The sequence below is a fragment of the Larus michahellis genome, chromosome 5 (assembly GCF_964199755.1).
Source record: "Larus michahellis chromosome 5, bLarMic1.1, whole genome shotgun sequence".
In the NCBI taxonomy this organism is placed as follows: Eukaryota; Metazoa; Chordata; class Aves; order Charadriiformes; family Laridae; genus Larus; species Larus michahellis.
Window position 1 is genome coordinate 39382265 of NC_133900.1, and position 20337 is coordinate 39402601.

The window sequence follows — 20337 nt, forward strand, 5'->3', positions numbered from 1 at the left end:
CCTCCTGCAATGAGAAGTTCCTGACTGAAGAGTAGGTGAAAGCAGACCTGCTGCAGAACACAGATAAATTGACAAAAAATAAACAAACATGACTTTCAGACTTGTCAAGGTTTGCCTGAAACAAAGAGCATTAAACTCAAGAAGGGTCTAATACTTCCTACATTAGCAGTATTTTGAAGGATTATGTTTATTGAGTTTTTGGGCAACTTTATGATGAGAAATAAGATGAAGTCTCAGATTGGATCACAAAGCAGTAAAACACCTGGTGATCATTAGTTAATCAGAACTGAGTGTTTTAAACAGGTACACTGGTGTTCAACTACTTTCCACATCACATTTACAATAGTGCAGGCCTCTCCACACCCCTGGTTTTACTAACGATTTATTCGTTGTAACAGGAGTGTTCTTGTGGTAGGAACTTGCTATATTTTAGAGACCACAGACTTTAAGCTACACACATAGACTTGAAAAAAATATGTATTTATGAAAATGTACCTGTAGTGGGGTGTATGGAGAATATGCTTTCCTTGTCACTGAAGATGCTGTATTTTATGTTTTCTCCTGTAAATTTGTGTTCATAAGCTTCTACAGTTAGAAGTGATGTACCTATGGAAGCAATAAGGCATTTTCATCATGTCCACTTTGGAAGGTTTTATTCTAATTTTATATTACTGTGATTAATAGCAGATGCACAGACAAACTCCTATATACTAGGCCAGGTGCTTATCCATGAATTAAAATAGTAGACAGTAAGAACAACTCCTCCATGACTTTCACTGCGTTACAACTTCATAGGCAAGGCCCCGTTTATCCCTCCTTGCTCAGCCAATTACTCACCTGATCACAACTTCATCACCTGCCTAAAAAAGCTGTAACTTTTCCTAATTGCAAACTCCAATGTACCAATGGAATTACCTCTTACCTGAAGTCATATGTACTCCTTTTATTCCATTTATACTGTCTTTGGTCATTTAAATCTCACCTTTTCATGAATTCTTTTAAGGAAAATAGCCCTTTTTTTGTGCATCATAGGGAATGCATGTTACCCCTGAATCACCATAAAGAGTTTATTTTTCCTTCATTTATCTGAATTCAATTTGGATTTTTCAACAATATTTTAGATGAAATATTCTTAAAAATTTTAATTCGTCATCTTCTGACAGAGAGAATGAAAAGATGAAACTACATGCATGGCTATGTGTCAATTCAAGCAGAATCCAAATTCAATGAAAAGAGCGATGATTTAATACAGAATACAGGAGACATGAAATAAATATCCTGTTTGAAACAGGATTAGAGGAAAAATGTGAAACAGAACGCATTATCCTGCTCAGAATCATCATGTTTAACAAAAATGTAGCAAGTTTAAAATGCATTATCAATATTTCCAAAAGAATATTCTTCTCAAGTGAGTTATGAAATTGTTTAGTATATATGGTAATTGATTTTAATGGATTTTAATTATGTAATTTAATTGTAATTGATTCCATGCAACTGTGATGGAATGAGGTTACTGTGCAACCTGAACTCTTCCAAAGATCTTTACAGAAAACTAGCTATTTTATTACATTGCAAAGGGCATTCTGTTCATGCTTAGTGTCCTGGATGTTGGAGGAAAGGACTTTATCTTTAGCGTAAAAATGAGAGGAAGTGTTCCTCCTAAAACTATCTGCTACCTTTTTTATTTTAGCATTGTTACTTATTCATTTTTAAAACCAGGAAATTTTGGTTTAAGTGGTTTGTCATTTGCTCCTAAAATCTGACTGTCAAAAGCCAAAAAATGCTGATTTTGACAGAGATATTTTTCTGTACTAGTCATTATATTTACTAGAAAAGTTCTGGAAGTAAGATCCAACTGTCCAATAAGTAAAGACTGATACGAATGCTACACTGTTTTTTTTTTTTTTAGGAACTAAAACAGGGGGCTGTAGGTTGAATTTTCATTGCTGGGCAACTCTGATTTACTACAGAAGCCTGCACGGGCAATCATTCGTAGCATCCTCAGAGCAGAGTTAAAGATAAGAAAAATATTCAAGGTCCAAAGAACATCACTATTTGTCTTCTAATACTGTCAGCAGACTTTTTGTTCGTTTGTTCGCATGTTTAAGAAGAAAAACTACCAAAAGTAAAGGAAGCAGCAGCACTTGTACTTGAATCCCTCTTTTTCAGGGGTCAATGACTTTTTGCTCTGGGTCCTCAAATCCTAATCCTTTAAGTTTCATACTTTCATATTTTCATGGATTGTTTTCAAAATTGTTTACAACTTCTTTTTGGGAGAAAACGAATTACTTGTTTCTGATATCTTTCACAGAAAATGACTCCTTCAAACAACACATTTTTACAGTTCATTGTCAAAAAAAATGACCAAACTCAGGTCTGTCGTGACACCAACAGGCCCTATACAGGTAAATAGCAAAAGACAAGTACCCATCCACTGGAGCTTGCAATTTCAAGTACATGTGATTCAAACACTGCTTCAAGCAAAGGTCATAACATGCAACACATAAACTGGAGAAAATTAAGAGGAAGGTAGCTTTCTGGCTGCAAAGCACACAGAAACGGCATGATGAGGATGAGATCAGCACTGAAGCTAGTGAGAAAGGAGAGAGAACAGGATCAAAGCAGAAAGCAGTCAGATTGGCTTGAAACGCTATGCAATCAATTTATGGGTTAGCTAAGAATATTAAAGGAAGTGAAGAGGGATTTAAAATGTTTGTATTTACGGTTTTTTTTCAGTACATTCATTCAGACAACACGATAGCATTTGGAAATATCTCAAATGCTTTAAATAGCCAACATATCAACCTTTACATTATGCCTACTGACTTGAAACTGAAGTATGGTAGCGTGGAAAGTTTTTGCCTAACTGGCCAAATAGACTCAAAAACTTTTGTTGTACTCTGGGTTTGAACACAACATATACACCAGAAACGGGCTACTGTATAATCCATATTGTTTTTTATCTTCTCTATTCTGTATTCATCATAGTAGTCTCTTTTCCCCTCCTTTGTCATCTAACCCTGGTTCATCCTTGCCATTATTTCTTGAGATGTTAATTGCTAATGAAAGAAAAAGCTAACTGAGCATAAAGAGTAAGAGATGACTTACAGAATAAGAGGTGACATATTTTATATCTATTAAGAAAAAAAAAAAAAAGGAAAAGAAGTCAACAAGTTTTACTGGTGAATCCGTCTCCAGTGAAGTGCTATGCAAACAACCATTCAAGTGAAATCTTGGTGAATAATAACAGTCGCTTACCCTCCCAAGACTGCAGTGACTTGATTATTTATTGACTGGCTTCTAAGTGCCTGTTGCAATGCAGTTTATAATATTTAAAGGCATTAAATATTTAATATTAAACAAAAAGTAGAAGAATGGGGTTTTCTGAAGGTCATTAAACCTGGAGGTCAAACACTTAAAGAAAATCTGACCACAAGGACCAATTCCTGAGGCACTCACCCAATTGACAAGTTTAGACTAAATTAAAACTAAGGACCCTTGGCTTTGGCTTTCGTCGTTTATACTATTCAGATTTTTTTATTCTTTTAAAAATAAACTTAGAGTTTTCCCACTCTATTAGTTAAGGCAGAAATAAAATTAGGAGGAAAAGCCACATTTATTAATACCAGTTCTACAAATAATCAGTATGTAATGTAAATCTCCCCTGGACTGAATACACTGGTACCATTCATACTTGTAAGGGTCCCAGGATCACATATATCCTGTAAGCTAACTTCTACGAGAGTTTTAATTATAATCATGCTTTTTTAACACTGAAATGTAAAATATTTGATATTTACTTATGCTTATATAAATAAGTAAATACTACAAACAGAGCCAAAACAGTATTAGTATTTGGTAAAATCTCTCATACTCTTAAAAGAATTTGATCTTAGCAAGTAGACTTTTATTAAATATACAAACTAAAATTTTGGGATGAAACCCTCCTATTTACCTTGAAGCTTTGCTAAATTTCCTTTAATCAAAACAACTTAAATCGAGTCTTATTTATGTTTTTTATACATTGAATGGGAGAACAATCTGACTATGGCATTCTGTTACCTCAGTTCCTTGGGGCGTTTCCATGATTTCAGGCTGGATTGTCTAGCCTGACCTGTGAATACATCTACACTTAGGAAAATTTAGGATCAGATTAGCTTGTCTATTGCTCTAAAGTTCTCAATTTTATTTTCTTTCTTTAAAGTGATACTTGTTTCCTAACAAAATCTATCTTCCCGCTTATTTTTTCTTACCTAGAAAGAAATTTTAATGCAGGATTAATGCAGGTTAAGCCCATCTCTCCTGAAAAGACTGAAACCGCGGGGCCTTGACCTTACTGCCCCAGAAAGCCTGATAAACAGTTTCTCATGACATTTTCTGAAAGTACAAGACTGCTGCAGCAAGGGAGAGACAAAATTTGAGAGCCCAGGGCTCACCGCTGGAAACACCCTGATGTCTCTACTTTCCAGACACCTAGAATGGACGGCCCCCATACATGACCACAACTGACTCTCAATGGGTAGATCAATGAAAAGACAGAAAACAAGAGATTAACACACATTGCTGTGACATCCAAACTGTATTTCTGGAAGCAGCAATTCCTCCAGGGCAGACTCTCCTTTGCAATGGGACACACAATTAATTGCTGTACAGTGCTGAGGAGTAAAACGGGGTTTGGAGGCCTTGGGGTATCTGTCACTCATTCACAGAAAAATTCAATTTTAGGGTGTCCAAAATGACTTATAAATCCTGGTCAAATTCAAGGAATAAAAAGTATTTTTTAAATGTCAGGACAAATGTGTTTAGGAATTTTTTTTCATTTGTAATAGAAGCAATAAATGAAGCACTGGTTTAAAAAAAAAAATTAAATAACATCTTATCCCATAGGTTCTGTACATAGAGTTCTCAGGATGGAGTGAAAGGGAAATGCTCCTCTGCCCAAGGAGACCTGAATCTACACCTTTCATATTTCAGAAGAGTGTTTTAACCACCAGGCTACGGCATGCTCCACTCTTTCCTGTTGGAAACCTTCCACTTTTTCCAAAATCCCACATGTTTTTTGACAGTGAGAGCACTAGAAGGATGCTCTAACCCGGGCATTTGACTACTTATCACAGCTTTTTAAAAATAGCCTGAAAAAAAATATTTCATCTATGGTTTAAAAAAAAAAAAGTCACTTAATTAAATTTTTTTTTTTTACCTTATTGCCTATTTTCGATCTGTTAACTGAAACATCAGTAATACTCACAGCATTATCCTTACCTTAAAATGCACTGCTGAAAATTTGGCTCGTAGTTCCAAACAGGCATAGAGGAAGGAATGGCTGAGTAATCACAGCAGTAATTACTGCAACAGCCATCTTCACCCTTCTTCTCTATTCTGTTCATAATTATCCAAGAATATCAGTTGTTTTTCCAAAATTATTAACACATCTATTTTTTACCAATTCTTAATCAAATATATAGGCTGTTACTCAAGATCCAAGAATTCACTAGTCTCACAATACCCTTAGGATATAAAGGAATATTGCTTTCATTTTACTGAGGGAAATTTGAACTATAAAGAGGATAAATGACTTGTTCAAGGTGAACCTCATGAGGCAGTGTTTGAATCACGAATATAGTCCAGGTCAGATCTCTAAATATGTCCGGTCAATTCTACAGTGGGATCTGTGGCCAGAAAAATGGGATAGGCACTCCCTTTTGTCCCTCATTAGGATGAGCCCAATCCCTGGAAGCAGGAAAAGGTACTTACCATATCTAATTGGCAGGAGGCACAACTACTAATATTCTCTGAATGATAAAAAGTAGAGCAGTAATTGTCCTCATCATACGGAACAAAAATAAATAAATCTGTAAGAACTTTGTGACTGAAGCTGGTTTGTCTACAGGTAGCATTCAAGAGCCCAGGCTCTACCTGGAGATACACTGTAGAAGCTTGTCTGAATGACAAAGTACCACAGCCTCTGAACTTCTCTCCCCTTCACCCCACCCTACCCCCCATTCTCCTTCTGGAAAGTCAAAAGCTTCAGTAAGGCTTTAGAATATCTCTGAAAGCTGCTAAAGTTCATGAACGGTTTTGCAAAAACAAGAAACGTCATGTTTCAACTGGTACACACCACTCATCTCATACGAGCTTATGTGCATTGACAAGTGAAATGATGAATAAATGCTATCCACTCATCATTAAAGTCATTTTGCTAAAAGAGCGAACTGACTGATGCTCAGGGCTTCCCAGGCTGAGGGATGGAAACACCACCTTTGACAAGGGAGCTTTCTGTTTAATGTGAGCAGCACTGTTGTACAAGGGCACCACACTCAAGACCCAGACAATGCCTCCGACTTACAGACCATGCTTCTTTTTCATGCTGGTACACTGGAAAAGGGCAGATGGGTATTTTCTACATCCAAATTACCACTTTCCTGCCACTGCACGAGCAAAAATTTTCCCTATACTATCCATTACAATTACCATTCCAAAAGGAAGGGAGACTGGCAACTGCAAGAACACAAATTGGGATTTGATGCCCACCTGCTGCACTGTTCTCAGGCACGCTTGCTTCATACAGGCTATGGCTGAATGAAATCTCCTCCTCTTCTTCTTCTGTAAAGATAATGACCATAGCTGTGGCTGTTCGAGGTGAGATACCTTGATCTGAAGCCGTCACTAGCAGCTGGGTACTGAAGTCCTTGGAAGCCAAGGGCTCCTGTAGAATGATGTCACCTGTCTTCGCGTCGATCTGAAATACAGTTTCCGCTATCATCAGTCTAAAAACAACAGCTCCGTTTGATCCCAGATCCATGTCCTCTGCTCTCACAGTGGCTACTGTCTCATTCACATGGGTTTCAGAAGGGACAAAGGCCCTGATAGGATTCTGCAAAAAAACAGGATCATTATCATTGACATCGTCAACGTGCACCACAACACTGACAGTGGTGCTTCTTGGCAAATGGGTGCTACAGTCACTTGCCACAGCCCTAAATGTATACTGGGATTTGGTCTCCCGGTCCAGTGCCTTTGTAGTAACTATAGACCCCGTTACACTGTCAATAGCAAATGCTCCGAAGGTGTCATCAATGAGGGAGTACATAACTTCGCCATTTAGGCCATCATCTTTGTCAGAAGCAAAGAGGTCCAGGATGGCTGAGCCTTCTTCTAGGTCTTCTCTCACAGAGATTTGATACTCGGTCTTTGCAAACATCGGGTTGTGGTCGTTTTCATCCAAGACCGTCAGATACAGCTGTGCAGTGGAGCTTCTTGAGGGACTGCCTAGGTCACGGCACTCAATTACAAGAGTGAAATTGCTGATGTCTTCTCTGTCTAAGCTACGAGTGACCAGCAGTTTTCCTGAAGTGTTATTTAATGTGAAGTATTCGCCAACATTTCCACCTTTCAAACACATAAAAAATAAAATGATCACAAACAATTGCTTTTGAAAAAAGAATCCCTTGTGAATACCGCTATGTTAATTGCAATAACATGATCCAATGGCTCGTACAGCTGGTGTGCTCATGTGTCTTTCACATATTTTATTCCTCTTATACGAATTAAAACCTGCATTTCATTTAAATCAGTGGGTGGCAATGACAGTAAATACAGAATGTCATATCAATTTACAGAGTGGCTATTTTGCCAGATGCATGTCTTTTTTCCCAAAGCAGCACACCTTATAAAATCTCCTGCAGCTATGCTGCTGCATAAAGTGACCTCTTCCCAACCTTAGTTACAAACTCCAGAAACCTATAAAGCATTGCTGACAATTGTAATTACTTGCTTCTTATTCTCTTCTACAAACCTGTCTCTTGGATGTGAATAGTTGTGCAAGGTCTTGATTTGGGGGACATGGAAGGGGAAGGTAAATATGAAGCAGTTGGCAGAAAAGTCAGCTTTTTTAGTAACAGTGAATTGCATACATACTTTATAACATGCAGAAAGACCAAAGGTAATTAAATTAAAGATCATAAAAGATCATGAAATAAAAACCAAGAAAACATAAAGGAATTCATAACTGTATCTTCAAAGAAAAATTTGTTGGCTGTTACCACGGTAGCTATCTGCCCATATTTGAGCTATTGCTGAGAGCCACAAACTAAAGCAAGCACAGCAAACTTGTATTTGTGCAAAGATATTACAGGAGGCTTTGAACAGCTGTGGAGCTTACATTGGCATAGTGGACACAGGGAGAGTTTGGCAATATGAAAACCAAGTATGACGTTACTAATTGCTGGGTGAAAGAAGCTCTCATGAAATTAAACTAAATAAATAAAATCAAATACATAAAATTAGATTAATTCTTGTACTTATTTGCAAGGGTATATTTACATTCAGAACTTCTACAACTGTAACAAAAGGGACAAAATTATGCCTTCATGATTAATGCCTCCTTCCAGCATTTGTAGTTTTTTGTTTTTCTTTTCTGTACTATTTCAAATCCAGAAAGCTGACTGAAAGTATGCCTGGAAAGTCCTTATTAATGCTGACAAAGGGGTGAAAGACCTTTTTTTTTTTCTTTCCCCCACATGAAAGAAGTATGTGGACAAGATGGGAGCAAGGGAGGCCTGGTAAATTCAAGACTAGTCTAAAGTGTGGACGTTCCTGTTTATATACTTTCTGATTTATACTAACAAAAATGATGGAGTGTAACTTACCAATTATTTTGTATCTTAGAACTCCATTATTTCCAGCATCCATATCTACAGCCCGGGCAATGTAAACGACAGAAGGCTGTTGGTTCTCTGAAATATGGATCTCAGAGATGGGAAGAAGAAACATGGGAGAGTGATCGTTTTCGTCCAGCACTGTGCAGATAACTGTCACCGTGCTTGACAGCGATGGGGTTCCACTGTCTCGAACCAAGACTAAGATTAATAAAAAGAAAGCGAATTTTATACAATTTTATATGTTGTGGGTGCAACAATAGATGTTCCTTAATAGCAGAACAGGAGAGTTATTTGTGCCATGCAAAAAGCATATGCTATTCTGTACCTGAAAATCTTACCACTTCCATCTTACTCAGACAGCATGAAAAAAAGGTAACACAATAGCAACACCACACCTATTCTCAATTCACATTTTACAGGCACTCACAGATATTTCACACTGTTACCTTTAATCCTGAAAACCTCCTGGGTTTCCCTGTCCAGTGATGCAGTTGTTAGGAGTACTCCACTGTCTGGGTTCATCTTGAATTTCTCGTAACCAGTTCCTGGTAAGATTTCATATCGAAGCAAGGAATTCAGTCCTTAAAAGCAGAGTGGAAATCTTAGTAAAACACAGCCACTCTCCTCACATTCAGGTCTACAGATTTGTCTCTTTCTTCTCCCCCTCCCTGGGAAATGGGTTATGGATGAATTTATTATTTTTAATGCAGTGAGCAACTGCTTCTTCATCAGCATAAAAGATCCAAATCTAAAATTTGGATCTTCAAAATCCTTGTCCAGATGCTGCTTTGTGCCTAGGTTTTCCAGCCACTCAAAGTGACCCCAGCAACATTTCCAGGCACTCAGAGCATGTCTCCAAACAAGCTGACATATCAACATGGTACAAGAAAGCATCAACTTAGACCGTGGAATCCAAGCGTTTGTCTTCTGATCTCCCCAAGGTAGTGAATTTCTCAACAGGATGTCAGGCAGAGTACTGGGCTACTCTGGTTCTCCACTTAACTTCACTCAGAGCCAATGCAACTATCTCTGTACAGTACCAGACTGAATAGTATAAACATTCAGAGAAAACACCCAGTTCTTGGCATGTCCACCATTTCTAAATGTTCATAACAGCGAGCAGGCAGATGCCTAAGTCCTTGTCAGGGCTCGCAGGGTAGTCATCTCCTAGTTGTCTTCAAGAGAAAAGGCAATTTGGTGGGCATTCCCACAGCACATCTGAGGCCTTTTAGACTGTTCCCTCTTGTAGACAGTCTCTGAAATGATACTGCTTGGTTTTATAAAGTCGTGCAGGATTTCCAGAAGGGAAGGTTAAAGAGTTTCCTTCCCTCCAAGTTTTTCTGAATGCCAATTCCATTCATTTCCTTATCAGGCTTACCATTTGTATATAGTAGAGGGATATTAACCTTCCTGTCTTTCTCTAGAAAATAGGCTAAAACTGTACAGGCTTTTAAAACCCTTTCTTTCAAAGTTGCCCACCTGAGCTGAACAAGAACCGTGACTCCACGTTCTTACATATTATGCTTCTAAAATAATTTCTTTCGTATTTCTTCTAGTTTCAACATCCTCCTGTGGAAAGTATGTCATCTCCATCACGCTTACATTATTAACTTTAATGAGTTTAATCCTACATTATACTTGAAGGACTTGTACTATTGTGCTTTTGCTTTTTTTTTCTTTCAAATTTTTGTAAGTTTCATTCAATCATTCTGTGTTTTTCCTACCAACAATCAGTCTTTTAGTAGGTTAGGGACAGTTGGTGCACCTGGAAAACTACAGCACTCCTAGTCATAGGAAAACTGCTATTCAGAGTCAAACACTGCCTGCCTGTTCTCATCTGCTGCAGTCGAAAACAGGACAATCTGCACTGGAGTTGATGGAGAAACACCAGTGTGAGAGAAGAAACAGAGCCTACAGTGTTTAACATCCATGACTTCTTTTGTTTGCCTTTGAATAGCTTTGCTAAATAGTTGACAACACTACTGAAATTTGATTAAGAGAATTATTACTGTAAATGCATTTGCTCCTAAAGTCAAGGGAGGGACATATTCACACAATACACAGCAGAAAGAAAAATGAGTTACAGAAATCCTTTCAGCTTTCCAGAAGAAGAGAAAAATCACAGCAGTAAGGACAATCAAGGAGAATGTCTTCAAAGTTTAAGGTTACCAACACACACTATCTGGTCTGCCCGTATTAGATACCATTCAACTACATTTAAAAAGATAATCATAGCTCTGCCTGCATTTATCTATCCTTATTCACCAATGCTACAGATGGAAAAAAAGACACATGAGACTGCAGGACTGATACTAACTATTAGCCTTTGGTCTCCTGCAACTGAACTGCTTCAACCCAGTGCCTTCACTGGCAGATTTCACAATGGACATTATTTACAGACAGTGCTGGAAAAACATACAGGTGCCATCCAAGTTGACTATTCACATACTGTTGAAATGAAACTTTTAATCCTCAGAGGGCACAGATATGTGACACCTTCATTACACTTATTTACCCAGTATCTACTGCTTCCTTTCTCATACCCATCTGCTAGGAGCGTACACGTAGGAGAAAGGTAGGAGGCAGTAGGAGAAAGCTGCACGCCCTGCCCAAGAGAAGAGCGTGATGACTCTACACAGTCACATACCATGGCACAGCAGCTGACACATTTGCACCTGATCCAACCTCTTGATTAATTATTCAGTAGTGCTAGTCACATTTTGGGGGCAGACAGGGAAAAGCTTCAGCCCCTTTTCCTGTTCCCCTGCCACAGCACAGGCAGCCCCTGTGCTTCCACAGCTTCTCAGAAGCAGCAGCTGTGGCATTACACTGTGGATATGTCTAGTGCCAACACCAGCAAAGAAGCAATGGGAACAAATGTTCCCCCTGCCCTAAATCTAGGCTTAAGTCTCATCTTTATAATACTAGTGTTGTTAAGACCATGGTAATCCATGAATATGAGCAAGACAGTGAATGGCAGTGAGCCCTGACTCATAACTGAGTCAGTGGTCCCTTATTAACCTTCTGAGATTTTTCTCCTAAGGCTCCAGACATAACTACTGAACCACAGAGGTACACATCTGCTTAAAAGCAGACCTTGACAAATGTTAGTTCAGTTCATTCAGAGCTTCTGCAAAGACATATCTCAAGGCAAACCCCTGACCTATCTTAAATATGCTGTGGGTATCTTTCCTACGTGTTGTATGCTTTCTCACATCCACATGATAAGATAACCACATGGATATCCACGTGAAAGAAAATCATTACAAGCAAAAATTTTAGTAGTGATTTCCAAATTAAAAATAAAAATAAAAAGTCTTTTGAACTGGAACAAGCTTAAAGCTTCGGTCAAACACAAAGAAGGTGATGGCTGCTTGTTCTCCCTCTTCCCTTCACAGGGAATGAAGTAGAAAGACAAATAAAACAAAAGCTTGACGATGGCTGATACTGTTAGTAAAAATGATTCCTCCCTGTGGTAAGTCAGGGAAAATATGAAGTAAAAAAAAAAAAAAAAGTCTGTGATGGGAGAAAAGTCCTCCGCTGAGACTATGCAAATATTACTGGGATGTGAACTGCAATTTAAAGAGCAAATAAAAATAAAGAAAAAAATGTGATGTAGAAAATAAAGGACAACATGAAAGGAGCTGTCTTATTCAAAACTTATGTTCCAAAAATGTAGGAAGAGTAGCATTATATTTATATGACTCCTACATACATCCTATTTTCTTACATTATGAGCATCACTTCAGTATTTGTTTGGAACAATGCTGTTACATGCACATGACAGAGGCCAAATCAGGCAAATGTGAGAAAGAGACCCAACAGAAGGACTGTGGTTACCGGAAAATGTACTTTAAAAAAAAAAAAAAAAATCAGGAAAGAACCATCAGCCACAACAGTGCTCCAGCCCAAAATGTCTGCACAGGCAGGCACACACTGTGCCACCCAGTACACTTGGAATGCCCTTCCTCTCCGCCCTGCCAAGCCACCCCACTCCCTCCTCCTAACAGCTCCCAGAATTTCCCTTCTGCTGTATTTCCCACAAGATGTGCATTAAATAAATATAAGGGATGGAGAAAGGAGGGAGAGGAATTCAAGCAAATTCCCACTTCTTTTCTCTGATATCTTGTAGATTCTTACTTCAAATACTGTCTTTTCTTTTTTATAGTGTGATCCACAAAAGAAAGAAAATACTTGGAAGAGTGAGGTACAGAAGTAGACTGTAATGCTGCTCAGCTGTCATGAAGGTTTTCATAAACAGGGCTATCCACACAGGTCTAAATACTTTACAAGCTTGTGAGGAAATGTCTCTTCCATACAGCACCTCTGTTGAGCTCACATCAGCCTTTCGTAATCAATACGTGCTTTACATTGAAACAACAGATCTTACTGAATACAGAAAATTATTTTGCTAACAAGATCTATCGTTTTATCTATTTTTTGGATAGCACCACTTTAACAATTCTAAAGATGTGCAGAAAGTGCACCCAAAGTGAAAAGAAAGTCATTCACAAAGTTGAGACGAACTTTGGGCCAATTGCAGCAGTATTGTAATATTTAATTCTCTTTCCAGATTTTATTTTTACCACAGGCTCTGTGTAACTGCTTCATGTTACACTAACTGTATGCACTGTGCGTGGTCTCTCCAGCACACGGACTACCTGTAACATCGTATGCATTTCAAAAGAGCAGGTAGTGGAAGAATTGGAGGGAATTTCTTCGTTACTTAGCAAAGACTCTCACGTTTAGTCCTTACCTGTGCTTCAAAGAGCATGTGAACCACTCCTTCTTACTCATCCATTCTGTGTATGTGTTAAAAGCAATGTAATAACATTCTTAATGTACGTAAAATCCTATTTGTAATCCAGAGCAATTCCACGATCCCTTCACAGCTCAACAAACTGGAAAATCTTGGATGACAGTGCCCCTCTCTGGTCAGAAAAGATTAGTGCATATTTGCCGGTTCTGTTACAAGACCAGGACCCCTGTCTAGTGTATTGTTTTAAAGCTATTCAAAACGCTTTGATTAAGAGGAAAAAAAGTTCAAATATTAACTTTAATTGAGCTGAAAATTGTTTGCTGATTTAGAACCAGAGCACACTGGCTATCTTCACCTGAAAGCTTCAGTACACTGAGCTACTCCGCATCATGCAAGCGCACATTTTAGATTTTATACACCAATCACAGCTGAAGCTACACCAGTGTGCAAGTCAGAATACCTCCAAGACCTTGAATAAAGGTTGAGGGTCTGAAGCAAAAGCTGTGTTTTGAAACTCAAAACTCATACATGACCTTGGCAAAAAGCACAACAGCTGTACATGCAAGCACAGCAGGCAGCACGATTTATCAGTCTACTATGGTCCACAATGAAATTAATAGCAAAAGGACAGAAATTACCTGCATCTCTGTCCACAGCTTCCACCTTTAGCACAAACTCCCCTGGATCTTGGTTTTCACGAATGGCAGTCTCATAAAGTTGCTTCAGAAATATTGGGGCTTCATCATTCACATCAAGAACAACGATGGTTAGAACCTGTGTGGCGAAGAGAGCTGGGCTGCCGTCATCGAGAGCCATGAGTGTCAAATTATAGCAGTTCTGAATCTCACGGTCTAGAAGCTGGGCTGTAGTTAAGAGTCCTATTATAAAGAAAGAAGGTATTAAAAAAGTATTCTTGTCCAGGTTAGGATCCTCATTCCAGCGCTCACAGCTTCAATGTAGTATCACCATGCGTGCTGTGCCACAGTTGCAAGGCTTCCAGACTTCGGAGTCAGTCATTATCTGTGACTCCCTTTAGAGTGCTAATTGGCACAGAAATACTCATTTTGACATGAAGGGAAACTGGGATTCATGGAATATTCAAGTGAAGTTCAGAGATTCCTTTCTATTTAAATTTGGATTTAACTTGTGAACTTTATTTAACTTAAGTATTTTTCTTCTTTTGCACCTAAGTTATGCAATTAGGCGCTCTACAAATCAGTGTCACATATGGATTCAAAATCAGAATAAGAACCAGATAATATTGCAACTATTAGGGTCAGATTTGTATTTGTGTGCAGATGGCGTAAGAGTTACAGAACTCTTTCAGGAACCAGAGAATTTCAGAGGGCTGAAGAATGAAATTCATCAGCACTTTGAGCCTCCACTGAACATATTCCATCCACAGTGTGACACACATTCCTTGATCTTGACTTTGCCTTTCCTTACGTGTACGTACAGCAACATACCACGCTTTAAGTATGCATCATGCAAAATCAGAACAAAGTATTTCACTGCACACACTTTTTTCCCACACTCCTTAATACGCTATTGGAAGGTGCTCCAGTACATTTACATAACACAGGAATAGTGTCATGCAGAAATTTTTGAGCTGAGTCTCACTGAGCTTGCCTACTGCACGTAGTGCTGCCTTGCTCATGCAGTGCTCTGCCCAAGGTAATCACCCCTGAGGACAATAAGTCACCTGGGTAGAGTACCATAGTAATGTGGTATTTCAGTGTTGCATTGTACGCACTCCCGAATATTACTGTGAGAAGCACAGTACAAGAATCTCCAGAGAACAGAAGTTGCAGTACCTGTAATTTTATCCAATATAAATGCTTTGTTTTCATTGCCTGAAAGAATGTGATATGTAACTTGTCCATTTCTTCCCTCATCAGGATCCTTTGCAATTATACGGTGCACAAGGAAGCCCACCTCCACATCCTCCATGACATAGGAAAGAGGTGAAGACGTAAAACTGGGACTGTTGTCATTGATATCCAGAATAACGATTTTTGCAGCCAGGGAATCAAGCCTGCGATCAGTGAGATTTATTGCCTGGTCTGCCGCAGACACTGTGAGGACCACAGAGCGAGTAATCTCCCTGTCTAGTGGAAAAGCTGTGGTCAAGGTGCCATGCGAAGGGTGAATAAGAAATGGGTTTTTACTCATGTTACTCATTTCTAGGGAATACTGTATTTTGCTGTTCAGAAAACCGCCATCTCCATCTTTTGCATTGAATGTGTAAACCAGAGTGCCAACAGGTACATTTTCCTCTATGCCAATCACTACAAAGTGATCTTGAAAATACGGAGAATGATCATTCTGATCTTCTACATCAATACTTAGGAAGACAGTGTTATTCTGTTGAGGATTATTATTATAATCCTTTATGATAACTTGCAAAAGGAAGTGCGAAGCTGTTTCATAGTCAAGTTCCTTGGAAAGAAAAAGGTCTCCAGTCAAGCTATCTATTTCAAAATGTACATCATCATCTTCTTTAGCGATGCTGAAATGCAGTTTCCTGTTAGTTGTTAGATGATTTTCAGGCCACTTCAGGAAATTCAACACTTGCGCAGGTTTACAATTTTCAGGTATGACAAAGTGTTTGAAATCTTGAGAGAAGACAGATCTCCCATTGGGAAGTGGGATTACCTGCAACAAAAGCACAAAGACCAAAATATTTTCACATTGTTATTATGAATAGTGTAATGAAATTTGTTTCCCTTAATTGAAAGTTTAATCATTTATTATTTGTGAGTATATTTATCCTAAGCGTGCCTCAAAGCCAGAAACGAAACTCAACATGAACCATAAGAGTTCAAAATAGTCCTTGGCCAGTCATTCCCTAACTTTATCTTTCATTCCCACATTAAAAGAAGGGACAAGACTGTCTCTCACCCTCTGAATCGCAAGGGTCCAAAGACAGATGACCTGATTACTGCTATCTCTGCCCCTACTCTGAAGCACTTCAACTGTCTTTCTACATAGGACAGCACCACAGGGACAGACGTGACAAAGAAAGCACTGTACGTTACGCTGTTTGCCAAACACAAACAGATAGCCAGGTTTTTTGAGGGTTGTTTATGTCATTACAGGGTTTCATTCATTAGGGATTGCTGCAGTGTTCCAAGTTAATGCTTTAAAATGAAAGAATCTCTTCAACTGTGGGAACTGCATTTGCCTTGTCTTGACTGAAGCTTTTTTTTTCACAAGCAATCCAAAATTAACAATCTTTTGGGTAACATGAAAATAGCAGTCTCAGTGACATTCAGCCTCTGATAAAAGAGCGCACGGGCAGCCTGGACAAAGCAGCCCCACTGTGGCTCGATGAACAGCAGGTGCCTGGCTGTGGAAAGAGCACACGCCAGCAGTGTGTTTCACACTCCCATGCAGAGCAGCCCTGTACAAACCAGCACAAAGGAATAAGCTATCCTTATACTGGATTACAGAGGCAGAATTTAGAAAACAGAGTAACATAGTGGAGAAAAGAATTATCTACTCTCTCCCCCACTTTCAGTCTTCTCCTGATATTTGCATTTCATTCTGCCTACCTTGGTATTTCCCTTCTCTTTTCCAGTGTTCATACTGACCTCCTACTAAAGCACAAACAACATCTATTTGCCAGACAACCCAGAATGCTGTTGTGTATTCTTAATAAGTCAAAATGAATCTGCTCTTTCATTTCCTCCCTCAACAGAAAAACGGCTAGAGAAAATTACCATGAGACAAAGTGCTTATAATTTTGAACTTCTTCCTTTCTTCAGCTTATTTCCCTAGCTTCTCCCAAAATTGTTTTTTTCAGAGAAACCGTCTAACATAACTTCTATCTGAACATAAACAAGTACCTGGATGTAAACAGCAGCACGTCCTTGAAGCGAAGGCATTCCCTGGTCCCTGGCTGTGACCATCATTCTATAGTCCGGTCTCTCAGCATGTGACAGAGACCGGGTCGTTCTTAACTCCCCACTGACAGCATCAATCTGGAAGTATCCTATATCCTCTTCTGTGGGGAAAAAATGGGTATGAGTTATTGCAGATCTCTTCAGCTTTCCTCCATAGTACTGAACAATCTAATTAGCAGTAAGAAAGAGCAGGACCCAGAGGGAAGGGAACCTGCTGCATTCATTTGGTTTGCTTCTTCCTTCATTGAGTTCGTAGTTATTATAAACCACTTACTCTGGATTTATAAAGCTATAGAGAGAAATGCTATGGAGTACTAAAGCAACTGTACCAAAGTTACTCACACCGATGGTGTGTGCATCAGGAGAGCAGCAGACACCCCAGGATTGGTACTACTACTTCCAACATAAGTTGTTAGGCAGGGCCAGAGAAAGAATTAAGTTTTAGTCTCTGAACTGGTACGAAGGATCAAGTAAGTGATGCTGGAGACACAGCTGGCTCACGTCCCCTGCAGACTATGGATCAGCAAAGAGCCCTATCTACCCCTAAGACATTGCAGATGCAGTGATGCCAGCTGCCTTGCTTGTGCTCTGAACCAGGAGCTAACTGGGGGTAGCTAAAATCTTACAGTAAATTGTCGCAGAGCAACATGTGAGTATTGGAAATTACACATACATCCTTCATCAAGGACTGGCCATGTGCTAATAACAAGAAACTTCTAATTAAAATTACCACTTGCAGCTACATCATACTACGTTTGTTCTAGAATTGCAAAGAAAAATTCTACCATAGAAGAGTAAATAGCTCTTTGTGACTTAGAATCACAGAACCATTTAGGTTGGAAAAGACCCTTAAGATCGTCGAGTCCAACCGTAAACCTAGCTCTGACAAGTCTACCACTAAACCATGTTCCTAAGTGTCACATCAACATGTCTTTTAAATACCTCCAGGGATGGTGCCTCAACCACTTGCCTGGCAGCCTGTTACGATGCTCGATAACCCTTTCAGTGAAGAAATTTTTCCTAATATCCAACCTAAACCTCCCCCGGTGCAACTTGAGGCCATTTCCTCTTGTCCTGTCACTTGTTACCCGGGAAAAGAGACCAACGCTCACCTCCCCCATTTTCAGGGAATGCAATACAAATTACTCCAATTTTTAGTAAAATGGGAAATTATCTCCAGATACTTTCTTATGTTACCAGAAACTGAGAAAATCTAATTTGTCATAATTACTTCTCTCTAAAAATACTATGCAAACAGCTTCTTGCTACGTGAATTTTTAATAAGGTGTGCTAGTGGGTTAAACAAAGTCATGCAGCATAACAGCTGCTATTCTAATAAGCAACTGTGGTAAACATAAATTTAGTGCAGATGTAGTACACAAAACACCCATAAAGAACTGTATTTCCATAGGCATCTAAGTGAGCATGAAGCTGTTTATGTTCTCCAAATCTGCACATGCAAATTAGTTTGCTGCACATATAGATGTTCATTTTTGTGTCCAATCACCTCACCTGCAACTGTAAAATATTTGCACTTGAAGAATTTGAAAAAACACTGAGCAGGATAGTTAGAAAACAGGGTTTTCACAATCAACAAATAGGAGTTTTTTCCAATATTGTTCTGCTATTTTTGACTGACTAGGTTTCTAATGTCCCATGAGTCCCTTCTGGGTTGACTCTTGCAGTCTGGAACATAACAAGGAAATTGCCAAAAGGAAACAATATGTAGAGACAACGATATTGAATGAGACAGTCCTGCATTCTGCATTTTTTCATGATAGTTTCAAAATATTAATGCTACTATATTAGTGCTTTAATAAATAGCTTTCGGTTACTTTTCTGGTTTAGGTCCCAATAGTAAGTCTACGTTCACAGATACGTTTGTTCCATATAATGCTTCATGACACAAAATCCCAGCTAAGCAAAAGGCAAAGGAGATATGAAAAACAGAACACATAATGTGAATTGCATGCTTATATTTTTTACATTTTGCTAAAACTGACATTTAAAATAACTGATAGGGAGAACTAAAAAACCAAAACAAACCACTAAACAGAAGTGCATGAAAACTATTCCCTTCATTTTTCTACCAAAATGGAGCTACAGTTACCAAACTGAATGAAAAATAATTAAAAAAAAAAAATTAAAAAAAAATAATAGGAGAACAAAAACATTGCAAGTACATAATTGCAATCTGAGCATGAGGGTATGAGGATTCACCATTGCTCCAGCAGTGACAAGGATCGTCAGTACCTCTTAGCATAAAGACCAATACTTGTATTTCTGTTTAAAGTTAAACAGAAAAACAGCCCAGCTGTTTATGTTCTTCTAGAACATAGATAGCTAAGCTTAACTGAAATAGGTGTCAGTCCACAGAGCTTCTGAAGGGTTGTCTCTTATTTGATAAGAGAAAGGAATGGTCAAAATCTACACTTTTGAATAAAATAAAAGAGAGCTGGTCAGAAAAAAAACTACCAATAGCATTATTTACTAGAGACTACAATTCTCTAGTAGTCAGTTTTGCGCCTATTTTGGTGGCAATAAAAGTAACAGAAAAGTCTGATAAGGTTGGAAAGAGATATTGTATAAAATATAACCCCTTGGGACTTCCATTTTGAAAGTGTTTCTTATTTTCATCTTTTTTATCTGGCACTGCACTATAAAGACAGTCAAAACTGAAACATCTTATTTCTATTTTTCTGGTATTTTTATCAGTCTATTTTTAATTTATTCATGGACAATTTCAAAGCATAGCCATTTGATTCCAGATCAGAAAAAACTTCAAGGGAAAAAAAAACTTATGAAATGGATTACCCTTCATCTACAAACAGACTAATCAAACTTTTATACTACGTTTTGTAGCTAAAGCAATTTCTTCAATTTCTAAATTTCAAAAGCCTACCTAAAGACTAAGAGAAGAGACAGACCAGTTTTGAATACTTTTGTCCAAGATTACCAAGGGCAAGTACATGTGAGTGATAGCTCGCTCACTTTCTAAATACACTCCAAATCC

The 20337-nt window shown here is 38.5% G+C and overlaps 1 protein-coding gene across 1 annotated transcript in view; it reads right to left on the reverse strand.

Annotated features, from left to right (window-relative positions):
* DCHS2 (dachsous cadherin-related 2) overlaps positions 1-20337 on the reverse strand; it is a 77531-nt gene that overhangs the window by 17482 nt on the left and 39712 nt on the right. The window contains 7 exon segments of the mRNA XM_074589717.1: positions 496-606; positions 6532-7389; positions 8649-8858; positions 9107-9241; positions 14058-14297; positions 15234-16074; positions 17268-17425. Coding sequence (XP_074445818.1) covers positions 496-606; positions 6532-7389; positions 8649-8858; positions 9107-9241; positions 14058-14297; positions 15234-16074; positions 17268-17425 — 2553 coding nt within the window.